Raw genomic sequence first — 17,903 nt, forward strand, 5'->3', positions numbered from 1 at the left:
TTTTTCTTTTCCTTTTTTTTTTTTTTTTTAACGAGTAAAAAATATTTGCAAGAGATTCATTTAATATAATTTTATCACTCGAAAGAACTAGATCTTTTTCTTTTCTTTTTTTTTTTTTGCTTTTTGATTCAACTGTAAATAGTTAGAATTCTAAAAAGTAGAAACTTACGATTGACTGATAAAAAGATTCGATTATTTATTTATTTATTTATTTTTTTTTTTTTTTCATTAAGAGAAGATCATTAAGTTTATTTGTACACTCTGTATATAAATATTTATACACATGTAACGCCATTGATAAAGTAATTCTATTTTTAAAGTTGTATTTCTCATTATCTCTTACCTTTCTAATGAAGAAAGAGAGAGAAAGAGAGAGAGAGAGAGAGAGAGAGAGAGAGAGAGAGAGAGAAGCAAGAATTCTAACGCGTTTTTCGACGTACTTATTTGAATGAACATAGAAGAGTCTTATAAATATTAATCATTACACGGATTTTTTTAGCTCGTCGCCTTTCGTGAAAGTGTTTCATTGTCCGAGCATTGGCCCAACAATAAAAGCAAACGTAATGTCGACGTGCTGCTTTCGTCATTTTTGATTTCCCGAACGAAATCGTTTCTTTTTTTTTCTTTTTATTTTTTAATTATCATTTTTTATTCGCTCAGAGTAAATAAATTGATCGATTTCCGAACGATTTTCAAACGCGAACGAATTTTCGCGGCCGTGAAAGCGACGATTTGCATTCACGAGATATATTGTATGTTTCCGTATCATGTTTTTTATTAAACATGTGTATGTACTTGATCGTTTTACACGTACGCAGATACGCACTGCGGTATATCAATGTAGAAACCACTTTCGTGGTGTTTCATTACATTGGATCGATTTGAAAAGAAGAAAAAATAAAAGGCTTTTACGTATGCTTTTATCATCAATGTCAATGTCCGACGACATAACAGCATCACCACTTAGAATCCACTTTCATTCAAGACTTCATTGTGAAACAATTAAAATGACTTTGTATTCCTTATTTGATATCGATCCGATGAATAGAAATAGAAATTGGAATAGAAATATTTTCGACGAGCTTGAATCTTTTTGAACGTTTTAAAAAATATGCGATAAGGAAGAATATTTTCAACAAAATTAATAATTGTTTGAATGAATTGTTTTTAATTTTATTTATATTTTACGTATATTTTGTGATACGAATTTTTGAATAATTTAAAGGATATATATCAAAAAAAAAAAAAAGACATATCTTCCAATAAAATTGATAACAAGCGAATGAATTTAGTTTTAAGTATAATTATATATTTTCTATGTATGAAGACATCAATCTTTGCGGATAATTTAGAATATATTATATAAGAGAAAAGTATCTTCTTGAAAATTAAAATTTCAATTTTGATTAATTAATAACATGAAAATTAATTAATTTTTTTTCTATATATATATACTTTCGTATTTTGTACGATACTCTTCTGAATCGAAATTTTTTCTTAATATCCATAAAACATCGATCACGTTGCTACGTATAATATGTAAACAAATTTTCACGTCGTGATCCATAAACATTTTTCATTCGTAAATCATTTCATAAATCGGGAAGGTACCGATGGAATAAAACATTAAGAATTTTCGTTGATCGATCGATTTTCTCTTCTTCGAAAAAAGTTTAAAAGTTACTCGTATTGTTACGATTCTAACAACCGTGAAAGGTTGCCTCGTGACCGTAATAGAAAAGAGGAAGGATCGTAGTCATAGATATAGTCACATATCGATAAAGGCAACGTGAGATGTGTGCTGAAGACGTGTGCACGTTACTTACGGTATTTAGTATGTATGGCGAACAGCACCATAGCTACGCAAACTCGAAATGCATACATCTCTCTTCCTCCCCCTCTGATACATACATATACACACGTGCATCGTGCTAACACTATATAGGATCATGGAAAGCTTTACTCCCACGTTGCATTCGACTACGTATGACGTGCAAATCCATTCCATTCTTCTCTTTTTATTTTTTTTTTGTTTTCATCCTTTCAATAAAATATTCCGTTTTATAGGACCGTGAAAATGGACGGTATAATGCATCAAATAGTCGATTAGCATAACTTCAGTTTTCCTTCTCGTTTTCATATCGTATTGCGATCGAAACATTGTTTTCAATCTAATGACTCGATTGTACGAATCAACGTAGGTAGACCGATTAACGATGGAAAATAATTATACCACGATTTAGTAAATTATTAGATAAGGATCGTAGCTTTAAACGATTGATAGTACTGCGAAGTTGCTGTAGTAACGTTTAACGGAAGCAAATATGCGTGTAATATCGTCGTATTTGTTGTCTTTTATCTATTTGTCTTTTTCTTATTCCTTGAAAATCATATCGTAGTACATCTTCTTTGCACTAAAGTCGATTGGACGTTAACTGAGAGTGTCGGTTGGGTTACGTAATGCATTGTTTAACAGAGTGATTTCAATACAATCATGTGAAAATGAGAGTCATCTGAGAGAGAGAGAGAGAGAGAGAGAGAGAGAGAGAGAGAGAAAGAGAGAGAGAGAGAGAAAGAGAAAGAGAAAGACAGAATAGAAGGAAGGAGAAGAAATTTTTGACGTATCCTTGGCACGGGCCGATAGAACGACACGAATTGACGCTAACTCTATTTCTTTTCTTCACTAGTACCTTGTCTGTAGTGTGAAGCGAAGGCCTTGCTTCACTGAGGCCAACTTACCGCTTTGCGTTGTTAGCCTAAGTCAGTGTCGACTTTTTTCGTGTCTCTTTCTTTCTTTCTTCCTTTCTTCCTTTCTTCCTTTCTTCCTTTCTTTCTTTCTTTCTTTCTTTCTTTCTTTCTTTCTTTCTTTCTTTCTTTCTTTCTTTCTTTTTTTCTTTCTTTTTATTTTTCTTTCTTTCCCTCTTTTACTCAAAGATACAGTGCGTAAAGTAGTCATTAATACCTTTTTTGCAATTTACATTAGCATTCTGATCATTTTTATACTGCCATTGTTTCTTGAAAGCAACGGATTTATTATTTAAAATAAATTTGTTTGTTTGTTTTTTCTTTCTTAATTCTCCTAAACATTCTGTAATAAATATTTGTAAATCATGTGGATTTTGTTGTAAGAAATTTTAATATTTGTTGTAAGAAATCAATTGTTTTTTGAAATAGATTTATATCGTATTACGTTTCTTTCATCAGCTTCGTTATCTCGATATTTATTTCATATTTCAATCTAGTTCTCCTTCATCTTTTGTTATTACTACGTTTAAACTTTTATTGAAGCGTGAGAAGTATAATCTATCGTTCGATAGATCGTGACATACGTTTTTTTTTTAATATAGTCATTAATCTCATTGATCTAACACGTAGGATAGATATGATTCATTGATTCATATGTCATGTATATAGAATGTTTTTGATCTTTTCGTTAATATTATTTGATATCATTGATATTTACGTGAGTTCATTGCGATCGCGATTATAAGAACGATCTACTTAAAAAAAAAAAAAAATAAAAAAAATAAAAAATAAATAAATAAAAAAAAAAATATATATATATATATTCGAATAAATATCAGAATCGAATGTAAATGAAAAATAAAATTTGATTTAACGTCGTTACATTTCTGATATACGTCGAGTAAAAAATACATGTCATACTCGTTATAATTTGAATGGACAAATAAATGTTTGTGAAATTGAGGAAGGAAAGATGGTATTATTCTCGTTAGATACGTTCGAGATTAGAAAGAGAAGTGTGAGCTGGAGATGATGATGTACACTTGTTATTCAGAGACGGTCAAGAAAGGAAGCGTTGTAACGTATAAGGCTGTGAATAGTTAATGCCTGGCTGCTCCCTAGTTTGATTTCGTGCAAGGCAACACATAGTGTATCTCTTTAAAACTTGGCGAGAAGTGAAACCAACAGCGGCAACTCCCGATTGAATAACCATAGTCGTTCGCGTCGTTGACACGAGGAAGAAGAAGCACTTCCATTTTTTTTTTCTTCCTCCCAATAACATCACTTCCCGATATCCTACTACTTTCGTATTCATAGCATGCGACGAATCCCCTCCCCTCCTCCCCCCACCCAACGACGAGGAGTTACGTGAAGATTTCGTAATCCTTTCTCGAGCATTTCGAGCGAGAAGGGAGAGAAAAAAGAAGAAGAACAAAAAAAAGAGATAGAGGGAGAGAAAAATGGCCTAGTTGCATGAATGTTTTTTTTTTTCGTCGAAGATTTTCAGTCAAATTTTAATACCACATCGTGAGACGAGAGTGGAAGTGAAAAAGATTAATAACGAGAGGAATTAGAATTTAATTTGTCCCGGAGTGGAACCTTGAAGAAATTTTCTTCTTTTCCTTTTTTTCTTTTTTTTTCTTTTTTTTCTTTTTTTTCTTTTTTAATGTAATGAAGCAATTACCTATCTTGCATTCTTTTTTTTGACATTATATTTAAATCGAAAAAGGATTGATTCTAATCGATCGAGTTGCGATCGAAAGAAAAAATAATCGTAATCAATAATACGATAAGAACTTTAAAACTTTCTTCTTCTCAACGATTTGTTCAACGTTTCTCACGAAACGTGACATTTTCTTTTTCCTTTTTTTTCTCTCCATTACTTTTTCATTTTATTTACATTGAAACCTGAACTGCATACACCCGATCGACGTGAGTTTAAAGACCACCAACGCATTAGCGAATTTTGTCCCACGACTCTAAGGAAAGGAACGATAGAGAAAGGAGAGGGTGGGGGAGTATTACCCTTTGATATTAGTCTAAGTCTTGTGCAAGGGTCGATTAGCATAGGGCGGGTATAGTTAGTAGTCTCCGGGAAAAGAATCGTTTGCGAGAGGGGATAAGATGAGAATGAGTAGGAGGGGAGAGTGGAAAAAAAATGGAACGAGTCACTCAGCACCGATCCGCGTATTTACACGTTCCTGTTCCCACGTCTGAAAGCAGGACATTGCAATCGTATAGCACCTCTGCCTTCATTATATACCGTATCTTAAGATCTATAAGAGTTGGGATTTAGCTTCCGCGCTTAAAAATCTTTACTATCAGTTTTGTCTCGGTATTAGATATCTCTTTTCTCGCATTAACTCTGTTTTTCTTTCTCCGTTGTTGTTATTTATATCTCTCTTTTACTTTTGTTGTGTCTATCTGATTATTTCTCTCTCTCTCTCTCTCTCTCTCTCTCTCTTTTTTCATGTATATATTTCTATCTATCTTTCTCTCTGTTAATTTTTCCTTATTTATTTGTCTCAGTCTATTTGTACATTTATCTGTCTTTCTCTCACTCTCTTTCTTGTTTGTCTACCTTTATCTATCTCTCTTTCTCCCTTTCTTGTTTGTCTACCTTTATCTATCTCTCTTTCTCCCTTTCTTGTTTATCTACTTCTCTCTCTCTCTCTCTCTCTCTCTCTCTCTCTCTCTTTCTATTGTTTGTCTACCTCTATCTATCTCTCTTCCTCACTTTCTTGTTTGTCTTCTCTCTCTCTCTCACTCTCTTGTTTGTCTACCTCTATCTATCTCTCTTCCTCCCTTTCTTGTTTGTCTTTTATCTCTCATTCTATCTCTTTCTCTCTCTCTCTCTCAATCTGTTTATTTATTTGTTCCTGTCCTACCTCTCTCTTTCTTGTTTATCTGCCTCTGTCTATCTCTCTCTCTCTCTTTCTCTCCTCCTCTTTCTATCGAGACTTGAATCGTCACGATGATCTTTCGTTCTTTTTTTACTCGAAGAGTTAAAGTCATCCCATCGAATTGATTTCTAGACATCGATACAGTTAAACCTTTCGTAATTCTGAAGTTATCGATTGGATTAATCATTATAATGTTTAAGCGATGTATAAAGCGTTTAATTATTTATTTATTAGATTACTAAAATACGTAATAAGTAATAAAATCTTGTGTATTTGGAATTTAAAAATTATCTTACAATTTCACGGGATATTTCACGAATAATTACTTTTTCGTTCGCGCATGAGATACCATAGAAACGCAATTTTTTAATAAGAAAAGCATACAAGAAATAACGACATAGAAAGGAAAAATGAGAGGAAAGGGGAAAAGAATGAAGATCGAGATAAAAGCGGGCGATGAGTAAAATAAAATTAATGGATTATTCTCATTATTAGAAATACTTGGAAATTCATACTCTTATTTTTCTATATCTTTCTCTCTCTTTCTCTCTCTCTCTTTCTTTTTCTTTCTCTTTCTCTCTCTCTCTCTCTCTCTCTCTCTCTCTCTTTCTGTATGTGTGTATGTGTTTGCATTGATTAACGAAAGGAGGATTATTAAGCAACTATAATTTATTGCATAATCAATGGTGTTTCATTAAAGATGTCGAAATATTTACTTGTTAATACAGGTTAATATACATGTGTGTCTATGTCTATTTATTATCTCACCTGGTGGATTTAGTAAATATAACTTACAGGATAACGAAAAAGCAATAGTTTCGTGATCAATATCTCTATCCTTTTTTACTTTGTCTTTTCTAAGAAAACAAACCACGCCTTTGACTTGAACGAATCACAGAACGATTCTTTTAAAGACGACGTTTACAACGATTGAAACGATAGCTAAACGACGATCCTATTTTCTAGCTGAGAATTACTGCGACCTCGTGCTGCAAACCTTAATGATGTTAAAATCGAAAGAGACTTAAGAGTGCTCGATTTCTGTCTAAAATCTTTACGTTAGAAGATAATTCTTCTTTGGATGGAAACTTATTTATCTTTCTATCAAATTCTTACAATTTATCTGTTTTATATACTTGATTAATAATTATACAAATAATATATAGTAATATATATATATAGTAATTAAAAGTTTGACTTCGTACAAAAACCAACAAATGTTGTTTTGTTTACGTGTTTCATTTTCTATAATTAGAAAAAAAAAAATATTAGTTTGAATCGAATTTATAAAATAGCATTGCAAATTAAACAATTCTGATTGAGTTCGTGATTTTTCGAGGAAACATAATTAGAATTCGATAAAATATAAATAGAAACATATATATAAATAGAAACATATATATATATATATATATATATATATTTGTTAAGATATATGTTAAGATATATATATTTGTAAACATATATATATATATATATATATATATATATATATATATATATATTTGTTAAGATATGTGTATAAGATCGCAAGTAAAATAAAAGTGATTTGTCGATTGGATTTTCTCACGCTTCGCTCCATCACGGAAACTAGTTTTATTATGTCAAAGCGAAGGATTAACACGTAATATAATAATGTCCTTCAATTACGAAGAGAGTTACAGGAGCGTAACAGGATTGAATCATATCGATGGAAATGGTAAATAGTTCAATGTCGTGCGGAAGAGAAGTTTCGTAGTATAGTAAACGCGTAATAGGTTAATGAAAACGGTGCGTGCGAAAGAGAGGACATCTTAGCTCCCACTTTATTATTATTATTTATGTAAATGGTAATTGCACTCGGATTCATTTTTGTCGTTATTAAATACTTATGTAAAGTTTCTTCGCGGATGCGATTAGGGATAAAGAATCATGTGATCTCAATATTTAATTGTAAAAATATAAGATAATTAAAAAATTTATTTAAATATTTGATCATTCGAATTTTCGTTTTGAATGAAAAATGTGGCTGTTCATGTTATTTTTTCTTTTTTTTTCAACTAATCAATCTACTTTCGAAGATTTTAGAAAATTAAGAAATTAATTCAACAATTGAATCGTACGAATTTTTTCTTTCTATAATAATTTGTCGAGTTTTTCGAGTAAACTAGAGTAAACTTTATTTGTTTGGTATTCATCGAACTTTCGTTGTTCTTTAACTACTCAATGTCGAACAATATACTTAAATTTTTCACATAACTTTTCTTCTCAAGTGGCACTTAATAGTTCAAGTATAGCATTCGAAAAATCTCTGCTTTGGATTGCATAAATAGTAAATTCCGAGTTTTCACGTAATCTCATCAGAATTTTAAAGTACACATCGTAGGTGTTTAAGGAAAATACCTCATTTTAAAATACAATCGAGAAAATTTTAACGACTGCGATTGATACACGAAAATGCAGACGATCGATAGAATTTTTCGTAATATTATATACGAACGATGTTTTTAATTAAAATTTGCATTAATTGAGATCAAGTTATCGTTCATAAAAATGACGATTAAACAATTTTCTTTTCGCGTTATTTATTCTTAAGCATGACATTTTAAAGAGACGAAAAGAACAAAAGATTTCTTTCGATTAAAATATATAGTACGATGAGTTTCATTTTAATCTTTTAATGCATGATTTATTTTTTATAATCTTGTAAAAAGAATAAATACTATATTATATTATATTATATTATATTAATTAATATATTATATCAATTAAATATTTCGCTATGTGTAAAAGTAATGAAAAAAAAAGAAAATAATGAAAAGAAAAACAAAACAACAAAAAAGAATTACATTATTTAAATTGTTACACATTTTATTATCATAATTAATTAAATTGACCAAATCTTTTATTAGATATTTATTTAGAATGAAAATGTACATAAATATTATACATACATATAGCATAAATATATACATGCATACATATATACGTATATATAGACTGAAAAGAGATCAGTGCTCGTTACGGTGATCGCTACGTATACGCTTCCTTCCTGTTAATCAAAGTTATACTAAAAGAATAATTAAAAGGAAGGAAGAATAAAAGCGAGAGAACATGGGTGGACCGAGATTTCACCGTTTCTCGAGCGTAACGCATTGGTAACATTGAAGATGCATTCTTCAGGCTAGGAGAGCCAGTCCCGAGAGTAATTTGCTTGTTAATGACGTTAAAGCCGTACACGGAGACCTTCTAAGATGTACATCGGAAGGGATTCGTAATCGAATTATCACGGTGGGTACTGGTACGCACGTGCCTTGTGTCACAAACATACATTCCATTTGATGACCTCTCATCGACATGATTCACGAATTTTAATTAACGGTACGATCATTTCTTTTGTTTGTTCGTATATGCGTGTATGTGATTGCACGCGTGCGCCTATTATATTTTACGATAAATAATATAATATAATAATGTCAATTAAAAAACAAAGGAAAGAGAAAAAAGAAAAAGATTGTCGAAACAAATTCTTCTTGTATTTTTTTTTGGATCTTATCGAAAAATAAACAATGTTTCATATACTTTGAAACAATTGTATATACTTTGAAATTATTTGAAATAATTAAATTCTCAAATGTAAATAATCACGTAGAAATGTTACGTAAGTAAATGTTTGTAAATAAATCTCTGTTAAATTATGCGTATACAATAGAACACTGTTTTTATTTATGTTTTTATTTATTATCGAATAATAGACAATGTCTTATTAGATTACGATGTTTTGTATGCCGCATGTTGCACGTCACGTTTTACTGGTGTTTTACACGTTAAACATTGTGTCGCATTGTCAGTGTATTTTGTTTTCCGCGTGCAATACGCGCGCCGTTTCGCGAATGTGTTTCATGTTTGTGTAATCAGTTGTATTAAAACGCACAGTTTCTACTTTGGCGGAGAAAACGTGATATGGAAAACGCAGCGTACAAAACGCCCGTGCAACACCTTTATTGTGTTTATACATTTATAGTTGTATATACTTCAAAATCCTTTGAGATAACTAAATCGTCAAGATAAGTAAATGGTAAACGTGAAAATATTACGATAAAGTTGCGCGTCGATGCAATAAATTATTTTCGAATTGCATATATAAAACATTTTCTTTCTTTTTCTCCTTTTTATTTCTTTTTATTTGCAAGCATGAAACTTATTTACTTGTGTAGTTATCAAGTAGTTATGAATTCAATCGAATTCTTTGAATTCTTATCAATTATTTCTTATCTTCCTTTGAAGTTTTATTCTTCATTACGTAAAGTAATTTTGCTTTATAATTTTTATTATGACGAACGATTTAATATTTATAATAATATGAATTTTTAATATCTATAAGATAAGAATATGTTTATTATACAATATTTGTAATTTAGCAACAATTTTCACATCTTTTTCTTTGATATATCGTAATTAAAATTAATCGAGTTGTTATTTTTTTTTTTATTTTCATTGTATTTATTATACGATAATTCATTTTATTGATGACATTTGATTTCCCTTTAATTGTTCAATGATTAGATAATGTGCTAAAATATCGGCCATATTAAATAAAAATTTTTCTCTTCATCTTTATAATTTCATAAAATCACTTAATGTAATATTTTCATAAAAATATCAATGTAACCATTAATGAAAATATTTTTTTTTTTTTTTTTTTTTTTTTTTTTTTTTTTTTTTTTTTTTTTTTTTTTTTTTTTTTTCATTAATAATATTACATTGCATGATTTTAATTTACTTTGATAATTAAATCCTTTGGGGAAAATTGGAGAAAAAGGGAATACAGTCACATGACATATTTTTCTTCGACAAAGTCGTTTACTTTAATTTTATTTGAATTTTATTTCAAAATCTTACAAAAGAAATACAATAGAAATGACGAAAATATATTTTACGTAATTTTGTATGTTCTCTTTAAAGGTATAATACTTTCGTGAACATTAAAATTCATGAAGAGGGCATGAAAGCTATTTCGTTGGTATGACACTCGATTTTACACAAAGTCGAATTTTATTTCTTACTGAGGAATCATTGGATGTCATTTATATGGAAATGTTTTATAAATGAAATTTCCGGCAGGAATAGTAGAAACTCGAATCCTTTCTCAATTTTAAAGTGTCATCGTCTATTCCTATACTTTACTACCGAAAGAAATAAAATTTGATTATTTAATGATAGTAATTAGTATAAATAAATAATCGCCATCGATTACGATTCCATCGTAGGTAATTAGAAACTATCAACAGTGTTTAGTGTTATGCACTGATTATTTTAACCTTATGTTTATTCATCAGAATAAATTTGAATGATTGATTGATCTTACGTTCAAATATACAAAAAAGAAAAGAAAAAAAAACAGAAATATGTAAAAAATATTTAAGATATCCAAGATTTCGTCGTTCATAGCTTGTTAAGAATTACTATGCTAATTATCTCCTTCGTTAACATAGCGATCTCACTTTTACATCTTAAATTATTTCTTCCGGAGTATACCTTTATTTTCCATAGATTTCTAATCTACTAAGAGTTTTTGTATTTCAAAATTTACTCTGCATTACTTATATTTCGACAAAATTTTGAATGCTTTAATTCTTTTTAATGAGTAACAAACTTTTCTCGTTTTTCAAACTCAGCGTTTTCGTATTTTTTTTTTACTTAATTCATTCTCTATACAGTACTTCGTACTGTTCAGATTTTCTAGAAAGTTTCAGTGAAGTATAATTTTTTACACATTTTTTTTTTTACTCGGACGCGACATTTCTTACAAGTCCCTGGTAGAACTTCTTCATAAAAGTTTATAATGATCTATATTCTAAAGTGTTGTACAAAAAACACGTTATGTGGTTGTGTAAGGGAAAGTGGTGTATCGTGTATATAATGTTCTCTCTCTCTCTCTCTCTCTCTCTCTCTCTCTCTCTTTTTCTCTCTTTTTCCCTCTGTCTCTATTTGTTTCTTTCAAAGTGTGGTCGGATGTCTTCCAAACACGATCTTTGCTCAGGTCACTTTCCCTCGGGTGTTCTGAACTTCGTCGGAAATAGTATCGATACTTCTTGCGAAACCACGAAAACTTCCAGTTGCTGGGAAGACTTGTTCGACTAGTTGACGTCGATGATTCCGTTATTTGAACGTTAAACGAAAATAATAAAATGTTCCTTCATCTATTCCTCCCTCGGCGATTATATCAAACATATCGTTAGATTTCTATGATTTTTTTTTTTTATCATCGGATTATTAAAATTTTTGTTAAAATTTCATAATCATTAATTTTAATGGACCATATCTTTAATTATCTATAAATCAATTTTTCTTCGCGCCTAAAAGAAATTATATAATCTAAAATAAATTAAAATTTGTTTTAAAGTAACAATTAATTAGGTATTCAGTTTAAAATGGTATTAAAATTAAAATAAATATATACACGTATGAGTTCGAAATTACATAGCGTTATAAAGGATTAAAGTTGACTTTCATGACTTATCGTTAGTTAAATCGTTATTATTTATTTAATCTTTCTTAAATTATTTCTAGAATGGTGATATTTGTAATCTATTGAAAATAATACGTGGAATTTATCTTCATTTCTTTTTTTTTATACTTACACACTCTTAAAAATTATCTGTCATTGATTGTCTCTCGATGCGATCGAATATTTCATTCGCATAATTACAATTAATTTGTATATATATATACATATATTTGTTTGTCAAAATTATATATATATATATATATATATATATATATCTGCGTATATATAAATAGTATGTAAATATAAATAATTATTATAAATAATTCGAATATATTTAATTCGCTATAAAACGTTGAGTAATACGTTCCTGCGATTTATTTTTTCTTTTAGTACATCCCCTTAAAGGAAAAACGTTTTATGTTTTCCGTTCTCTGCTTAACAAGCGACAGTGTAAGTTCGATCGAGGTGGGTTAGATATGTATATACATATATGTAATAGATTCGCGAAGGGTAAAGTCGTGTCGAGTTTCGAATCCTTTATCATGCTAATCCTCATTTCTCTTCAAAACTCTTCGAGCGGTATACGTTTTGCGTTATGAGCGAACTTCGTCACGGCTGAGAAGCACGTGAATGTATGTTAATTACGAAGCAATTGCGTCCGAGCTTCCGATTCGTCGATTTCAGCTCTTTTAACATCCGTTCGAGAAAGTTTATCGTCTAGGGATGAAATACGAAACATGATGATTTATTAAACATTTTTGTGATTTACTCAATGATAATACTATTATTATACTTTTGAATTTTTAAACTTTCTTGATAATGAAAATAATATAATAATACATATAATTATATATATATATATATATATATATATATATATATATATATATATAATTAATGTAATAATATTTATGTATAATATAATCATAGTTAACGTAATAAAAATTTATATAATATAATAATAATTGATATAATATTAGTGTTGATATAAAATAATAATAAGGCGATGGGAAATAAATGATTATAATAAGGATGATAATGATTATACTTTGAATAATATAATAATAATAATAATAATAATAATAATAATAATAATAATAATAATAATAATAATACTTAAAATGTGTCTGAAACGTAACATTTGCGAAAATCGAAACTCGTGAAACTCGCCGAACAAGTAAATGTAACCTCATTTGTTCTGGTTTGCCTCGAACTGTTTAAAGATCAGAGTACTCAAAGCTCATTTATCTACTAAGTGTTACGCGGGAATTATGTCAGCTGCTCATTAAAACACTTTATTCTTGAAACGTTTAAATTCAACTAACGTTAAAATTATTGTGTCGCTGGTATGGTCGATTATAGCAAGAATATGTAATATGTTCGATTCTTCGGCGAAATAATAATATCTAATTCTAATAATAATGATCGTTCGTCTTTTCATTGCAGGAACTTTGGAAGAATGATGTTAAGAAGGAAGTGATCGGTTCGATACGTGTTGTACATCAATTTGTTGATATGCCTAAGGAATCCGCAACATATTTTAATACAACTACAGGAGACGTACAGGAGGTAAAAAAATAATTTTTTGTAGAAAAATTAAAAATTTATAAAAAAATAACATAATAATAATATTATTACTAATGTTATTATAATAATATTTGTTATTATTAATATTAGAAATGCAATGCCATTTAAATTAATTTACGTTAAATTAAATGCTATTTAATTTCTCCGGTATAAGAAGAAAAAGATAAACATTTATTTATATCAATTATTTTACATTAATAAAAAGCGAAATATTTATTTAAATTTTTCAATTTCAATAAAAACTTGGAATTGTTTTTAAAACTTTTTTTTCAATTAAATAAAAACGTTTGCATTTTAACATGTTTTTTCAATTTTTATCATAATAGCTTTATACAGAGCTGTCTATCTACATATACCCAACATTCGATTTCTTTGTTATTGTATTTTTCAATCATTTTAACAACGTGTATCAGTTTACATTCGTTTATTAATCACGTGTATATTCACTCGTGAGATCTCGCTATAGGCAATATCGAAATTTTTTTTTTCAGAACCATTCCTTTCAATCCATTGATCGGAACATAAAATACACACACACACACATATATATACACATATATACATATATATACACATATGAATATATACATTACATATAATAGTGATATTGATAAAACGTAAATATTTCTTAATCTGTTGTAACTTCCCATTTATAAAATTATAGTGTTTATCATGTCGATGCTCTCGGATTACATAAAATCATTAGACCGTACCCAGCTCGAGTAATATTGGTTTTTATGAAATAATTGTTATGCCGATGAGTATTTCTAACGTTTGAACTATCTTCGAATTGGTATCTTTATCTTTATTGTATTCAGAGCAAAACGAAGGATAACGTAAGAAAAAAAGAAAAAAAAGAAAAGAAAGAAAAAAATTAGACTAAGGTTCTCAAATAAAAACGTTCCTATCTTTTTCTTTATTGTTTTTTTTTTCAATATTTCTATTTTTATTTTAGGTACATGGTTGCTTACCAGCAATGGGCTATAGTTTTGCTGCCGGCTCTATAGATGGACCAGGATCGTTCTCTTTCGAGCAAGGTACAACAACTACCAATCCTTTTTGGAATACAGTGCGAAATTTCTTGGCTACTCCTACGGAAGAAGATATTCTTTGTCACGGCGCCAAGCCGATCTTACTTGCCACAGGTCGAGTAAGTATAAAAACCAAATGATAATGAATTCTTGACTTATTTCAGAAAGGTGAAAGTGAAATCAAATTAAATTATATCTTAAACGAGAAAGCGGAACATTTAAAGAGTAAACATATTTTATGTAAGTAGTCGAGAAATGAGATAATTTAATTTAATTTAATTATCGTTTTTTATTACATTATAAATTTTAAATTGTTTAGTACAAAAGTGGTATAATAGAAATTTAAGTGTTTCCTTTAAAAATTTAATGGCCGTATATTATATAAATAAATTAGGAATGGTCATTTATTTAATGGACATAAATAAATTTTTTTTTTCATATAAATTAATTCAAAATATAATATATAAAAAAAATTTATAAATCAAAGTTTTATCCAGTTATAATTATTCCTTTCATCATTTCAAACAAACAACTATATTCACAAGTTCGTCGATTCATTTTCTCTCTCTCTCTCTCTCTTTCTCTTTCTTCTATAACACATTAATTTCCTTTCTAGATGAAGTTCCCGTACGAGTGGCAACCGAGAATCGTTTCGACGCAAGTCGCTCTTATTGGAAATGTTATTATAGCCGGAGTACCAGGTGAATTCACAACGATGTCCGGGAGAAGACTAAGAGAGACTATTAAAACTGCTACGAATAGCATTACATACGATGAGGATTATTCTATAATAATCGCAGGTCTTTGTAACACGTACAGTGATTACATTACCACGCCAGAGGAATATCAAGTGAGGACGTTTTATCAAACCTAATATTATTCTACTACTTTTTACGAATGTCGGTCATTAACTCCTGTTCATTAAATCACGTAGGATCTACATTTTTTTTTTCAACGAACGTGAATTTTTAATGACTGTTAAATATTTGTTTTAAAAGCTCCGTAGTATAAGTAGAAGTCAAATGTATAATTAAGGTCGTAACATGAAGAATTTATATTTTCTTCACTTTTCACCCGAGTTTCCATTTATTTTTCATCAATGTATATTTATAGGATATGAGTTATGATAGTAAACCGAGAGTGTTTTCCATCTATCGTATTTTCCACTACATTTATCATTCTTCGTGTCTCAAGTTGTTTTAACGATTTTTAGATTCAAAGGTACGAAGGAGCATCCACTATATACGGTCCGCATACGCTTACTATCTATCTAAAGTTATATCAAGAACTCGTAATGGCAGCCATTCATGTGAGTAGTTAATAAACGATTTATCATAATTCATTACTTTTGATTTATAGATTATTATAAATTATTGTAAATTTTTATTTTTGATTTTAACGACATAGCTATAATATTTTAGCCAAAATTGAAATCAACGTAATTTATTTACGTTGCAGAAGAAAGAAGTTAAGCCCGGTCCAAATCCACTGGATTTAAGTTCGAAGAAAATGATTACCTTTCTTACGCCAGTGCTGTTCGACACGGCAAAGTGGAGACAACGTTTCGGCGATTGTGTTGAACAACCAAAATCTATCGTTTATCCTGGGGATATTGTTAGGGTATCTTTCGTAAGTATCGCGTTAGAAATATTTACATGTTCACTTTTTTTATTCGATTGACTTTTGCAAAAAAAAATGTTATTACTTTTTTTTTCAGTAGACAGAAATAAAAAAAATATTTTCTTTCTTTTCTTTTTTTGACGAGCAGACGGAAAAAAAAATTTGGTCGAATCATTATAACATGACCTTGATCCAATTTTAGAAAAAAAGAAATTTTTTAATTGTATAAAGCTTTTGCGCAAAATATAATATAATCGACATGTCGAATTAATCTAAATGAATACATATGCAAATGCGAACAAATTTCTTCTGACAATAACCATATTCGTATAGTACGCTTTTCAAACCGTATCGAGATAAATGCACTTCATATAATTGATACATATGTGCCTGACGTATGTATATATTGTATATTCATATTCTTTTGCGATAAAAACAATATTAGTAATTTTATTATCACAATTAATAGAGAACTCGTTCGTCACATCGCTTTAATTACGTCATTGATATTTTATATGGTTCATTGATTACGAAACACCCATATTGCATTTATAGTTCGACATTAATATCCTTTAGCATATATGCAATTATTATGAAAATGAATTAGTGGTACGGTCGAATACACCAAAATTGAATTATATTAAATATTGAATAGGCATGTTATTAATGAGAAGATAAAATCGATGAAATAATGTTTAGAATGAACATCGTATTGTCTGTATTTTAACGTTTAATTTACTTTTCATTTTGTAGATCTCTGGACATCCACGAAACAACTTGATGACGGATAACTCGTATTTGATAGTTGAGCGATTATTGAAAAACAATACATGGATTACTATTGCTACTGATGCCGACTGGGAAACGAAGTACGTGTTTATAATGATATTGAAATAGTCGATTGAACTGAAGTATGTAAATATCGATTTGATAATATTTTTATTGTAGATTCGAGTGGGTTAGAACGTCTGTAGTTCTTGGCTCGAGTCAAGTTTACATTACATGGGAAATTCCAGAAGATGTAAAACAGGGTAAATATCGTATCAAACATTTAGGATATTATCGTTACATTTTCGGAGGTGTCTACCCTTATGAAGGAGTTTCTAATACCTTCAAAGTAAGTTATCCAATTTATAACAATAATTTGATTGGATTTAAGAATTTTATCGTTTGTTCATATTTTCATTCATTAATCTTTTTATTTTTAGGTGATTCAGCCTGAACCTAATATCCGTCGACGAAGACATGCTTAGTTATATATTTTGCCATGTAGCATTTTTTAATCATTCAATGAAATGAATACGCTTAATAATTATCATATTTACTTATGTACATATGAAAAATATTTACTTATATTGAATTTGAAACTTTATGAATGTTCGAAACATGAAATAAATTCTCTTTTTCTTTTGTTATAAATGATAAAAGAAAAAAAAAAAGAAATAATAATTTCATTTCTATATAAATTCTTTGAAGTATAACATTTCCAGAGTAAGCAGTGGCAGCAGTAAAAGAAGAGAAACAGAA

At 29.2% G+C, this 17,903-nt stretch overlaps 1 protein-coding gene across 2 annotated transcripts in view; it reads left to right on the forward strand.

Annotated features, from left to right (window-relative positions):
* The window catches only part of LOC124424845 (neutral ceramidase), a 35,027-nt gene extending 17,339 nt beyond the window's left edge, over window positions 1–17,688 (forward strand). For both annotated transcript variants that reach the window (XM_046964381.1, XM_046964382.1), the window contains exons 8-15: window positions 13,585–13,707; window positions 14,681–14,875; window positions 15,373–15,606; window positions 15,970–16,065; window positions 16,215–16,385; window positions 17,130–17,245; window positions 17,325–17,493; window positions 17,585–17,688. In XM_046964381.1, coding sequence (XP_046820337.1) covers window positions 13,585–13,707; window positions 14,681–14,875; window positions 15,373–15,606; window positions 15,970–16,065; window positions 16,215–16,385; window positions 17,130–17,245; window positions 17,325–17,493; window positions 17,585–17,629 — 1,149 coding nt within the window. In that variant the 3' untranslated portion in view covers window positions 17,630–17,688. The remainder of the gene's footprint in view (window positions 1–13,584; window positions 13,708–14,680; window positions 14,876–15,372; window positions 15,607–15,969; window positions 16,066–16,214; window positions 16,386–17,129; window positions 17,246–17,324; window positions 17,494–17,584) is intronic.
* Window positions 17,689–17,903: the final 215 nt, after the last annotated feature.

The sequence above is a fragment of the Vespa crabro genome, chromosome 6 (assembly GCF_910589235.1).
Source record: "Vespa crabro chromosome 6, iyVesCrab1.2, whole genome shotgun sequence".
Lineage (NCBI taxonomy): Eukaryota > Metazoa > Arthropoda > Insecta > Hymenoptera > Vespidae > Vespa > Vespa crabro.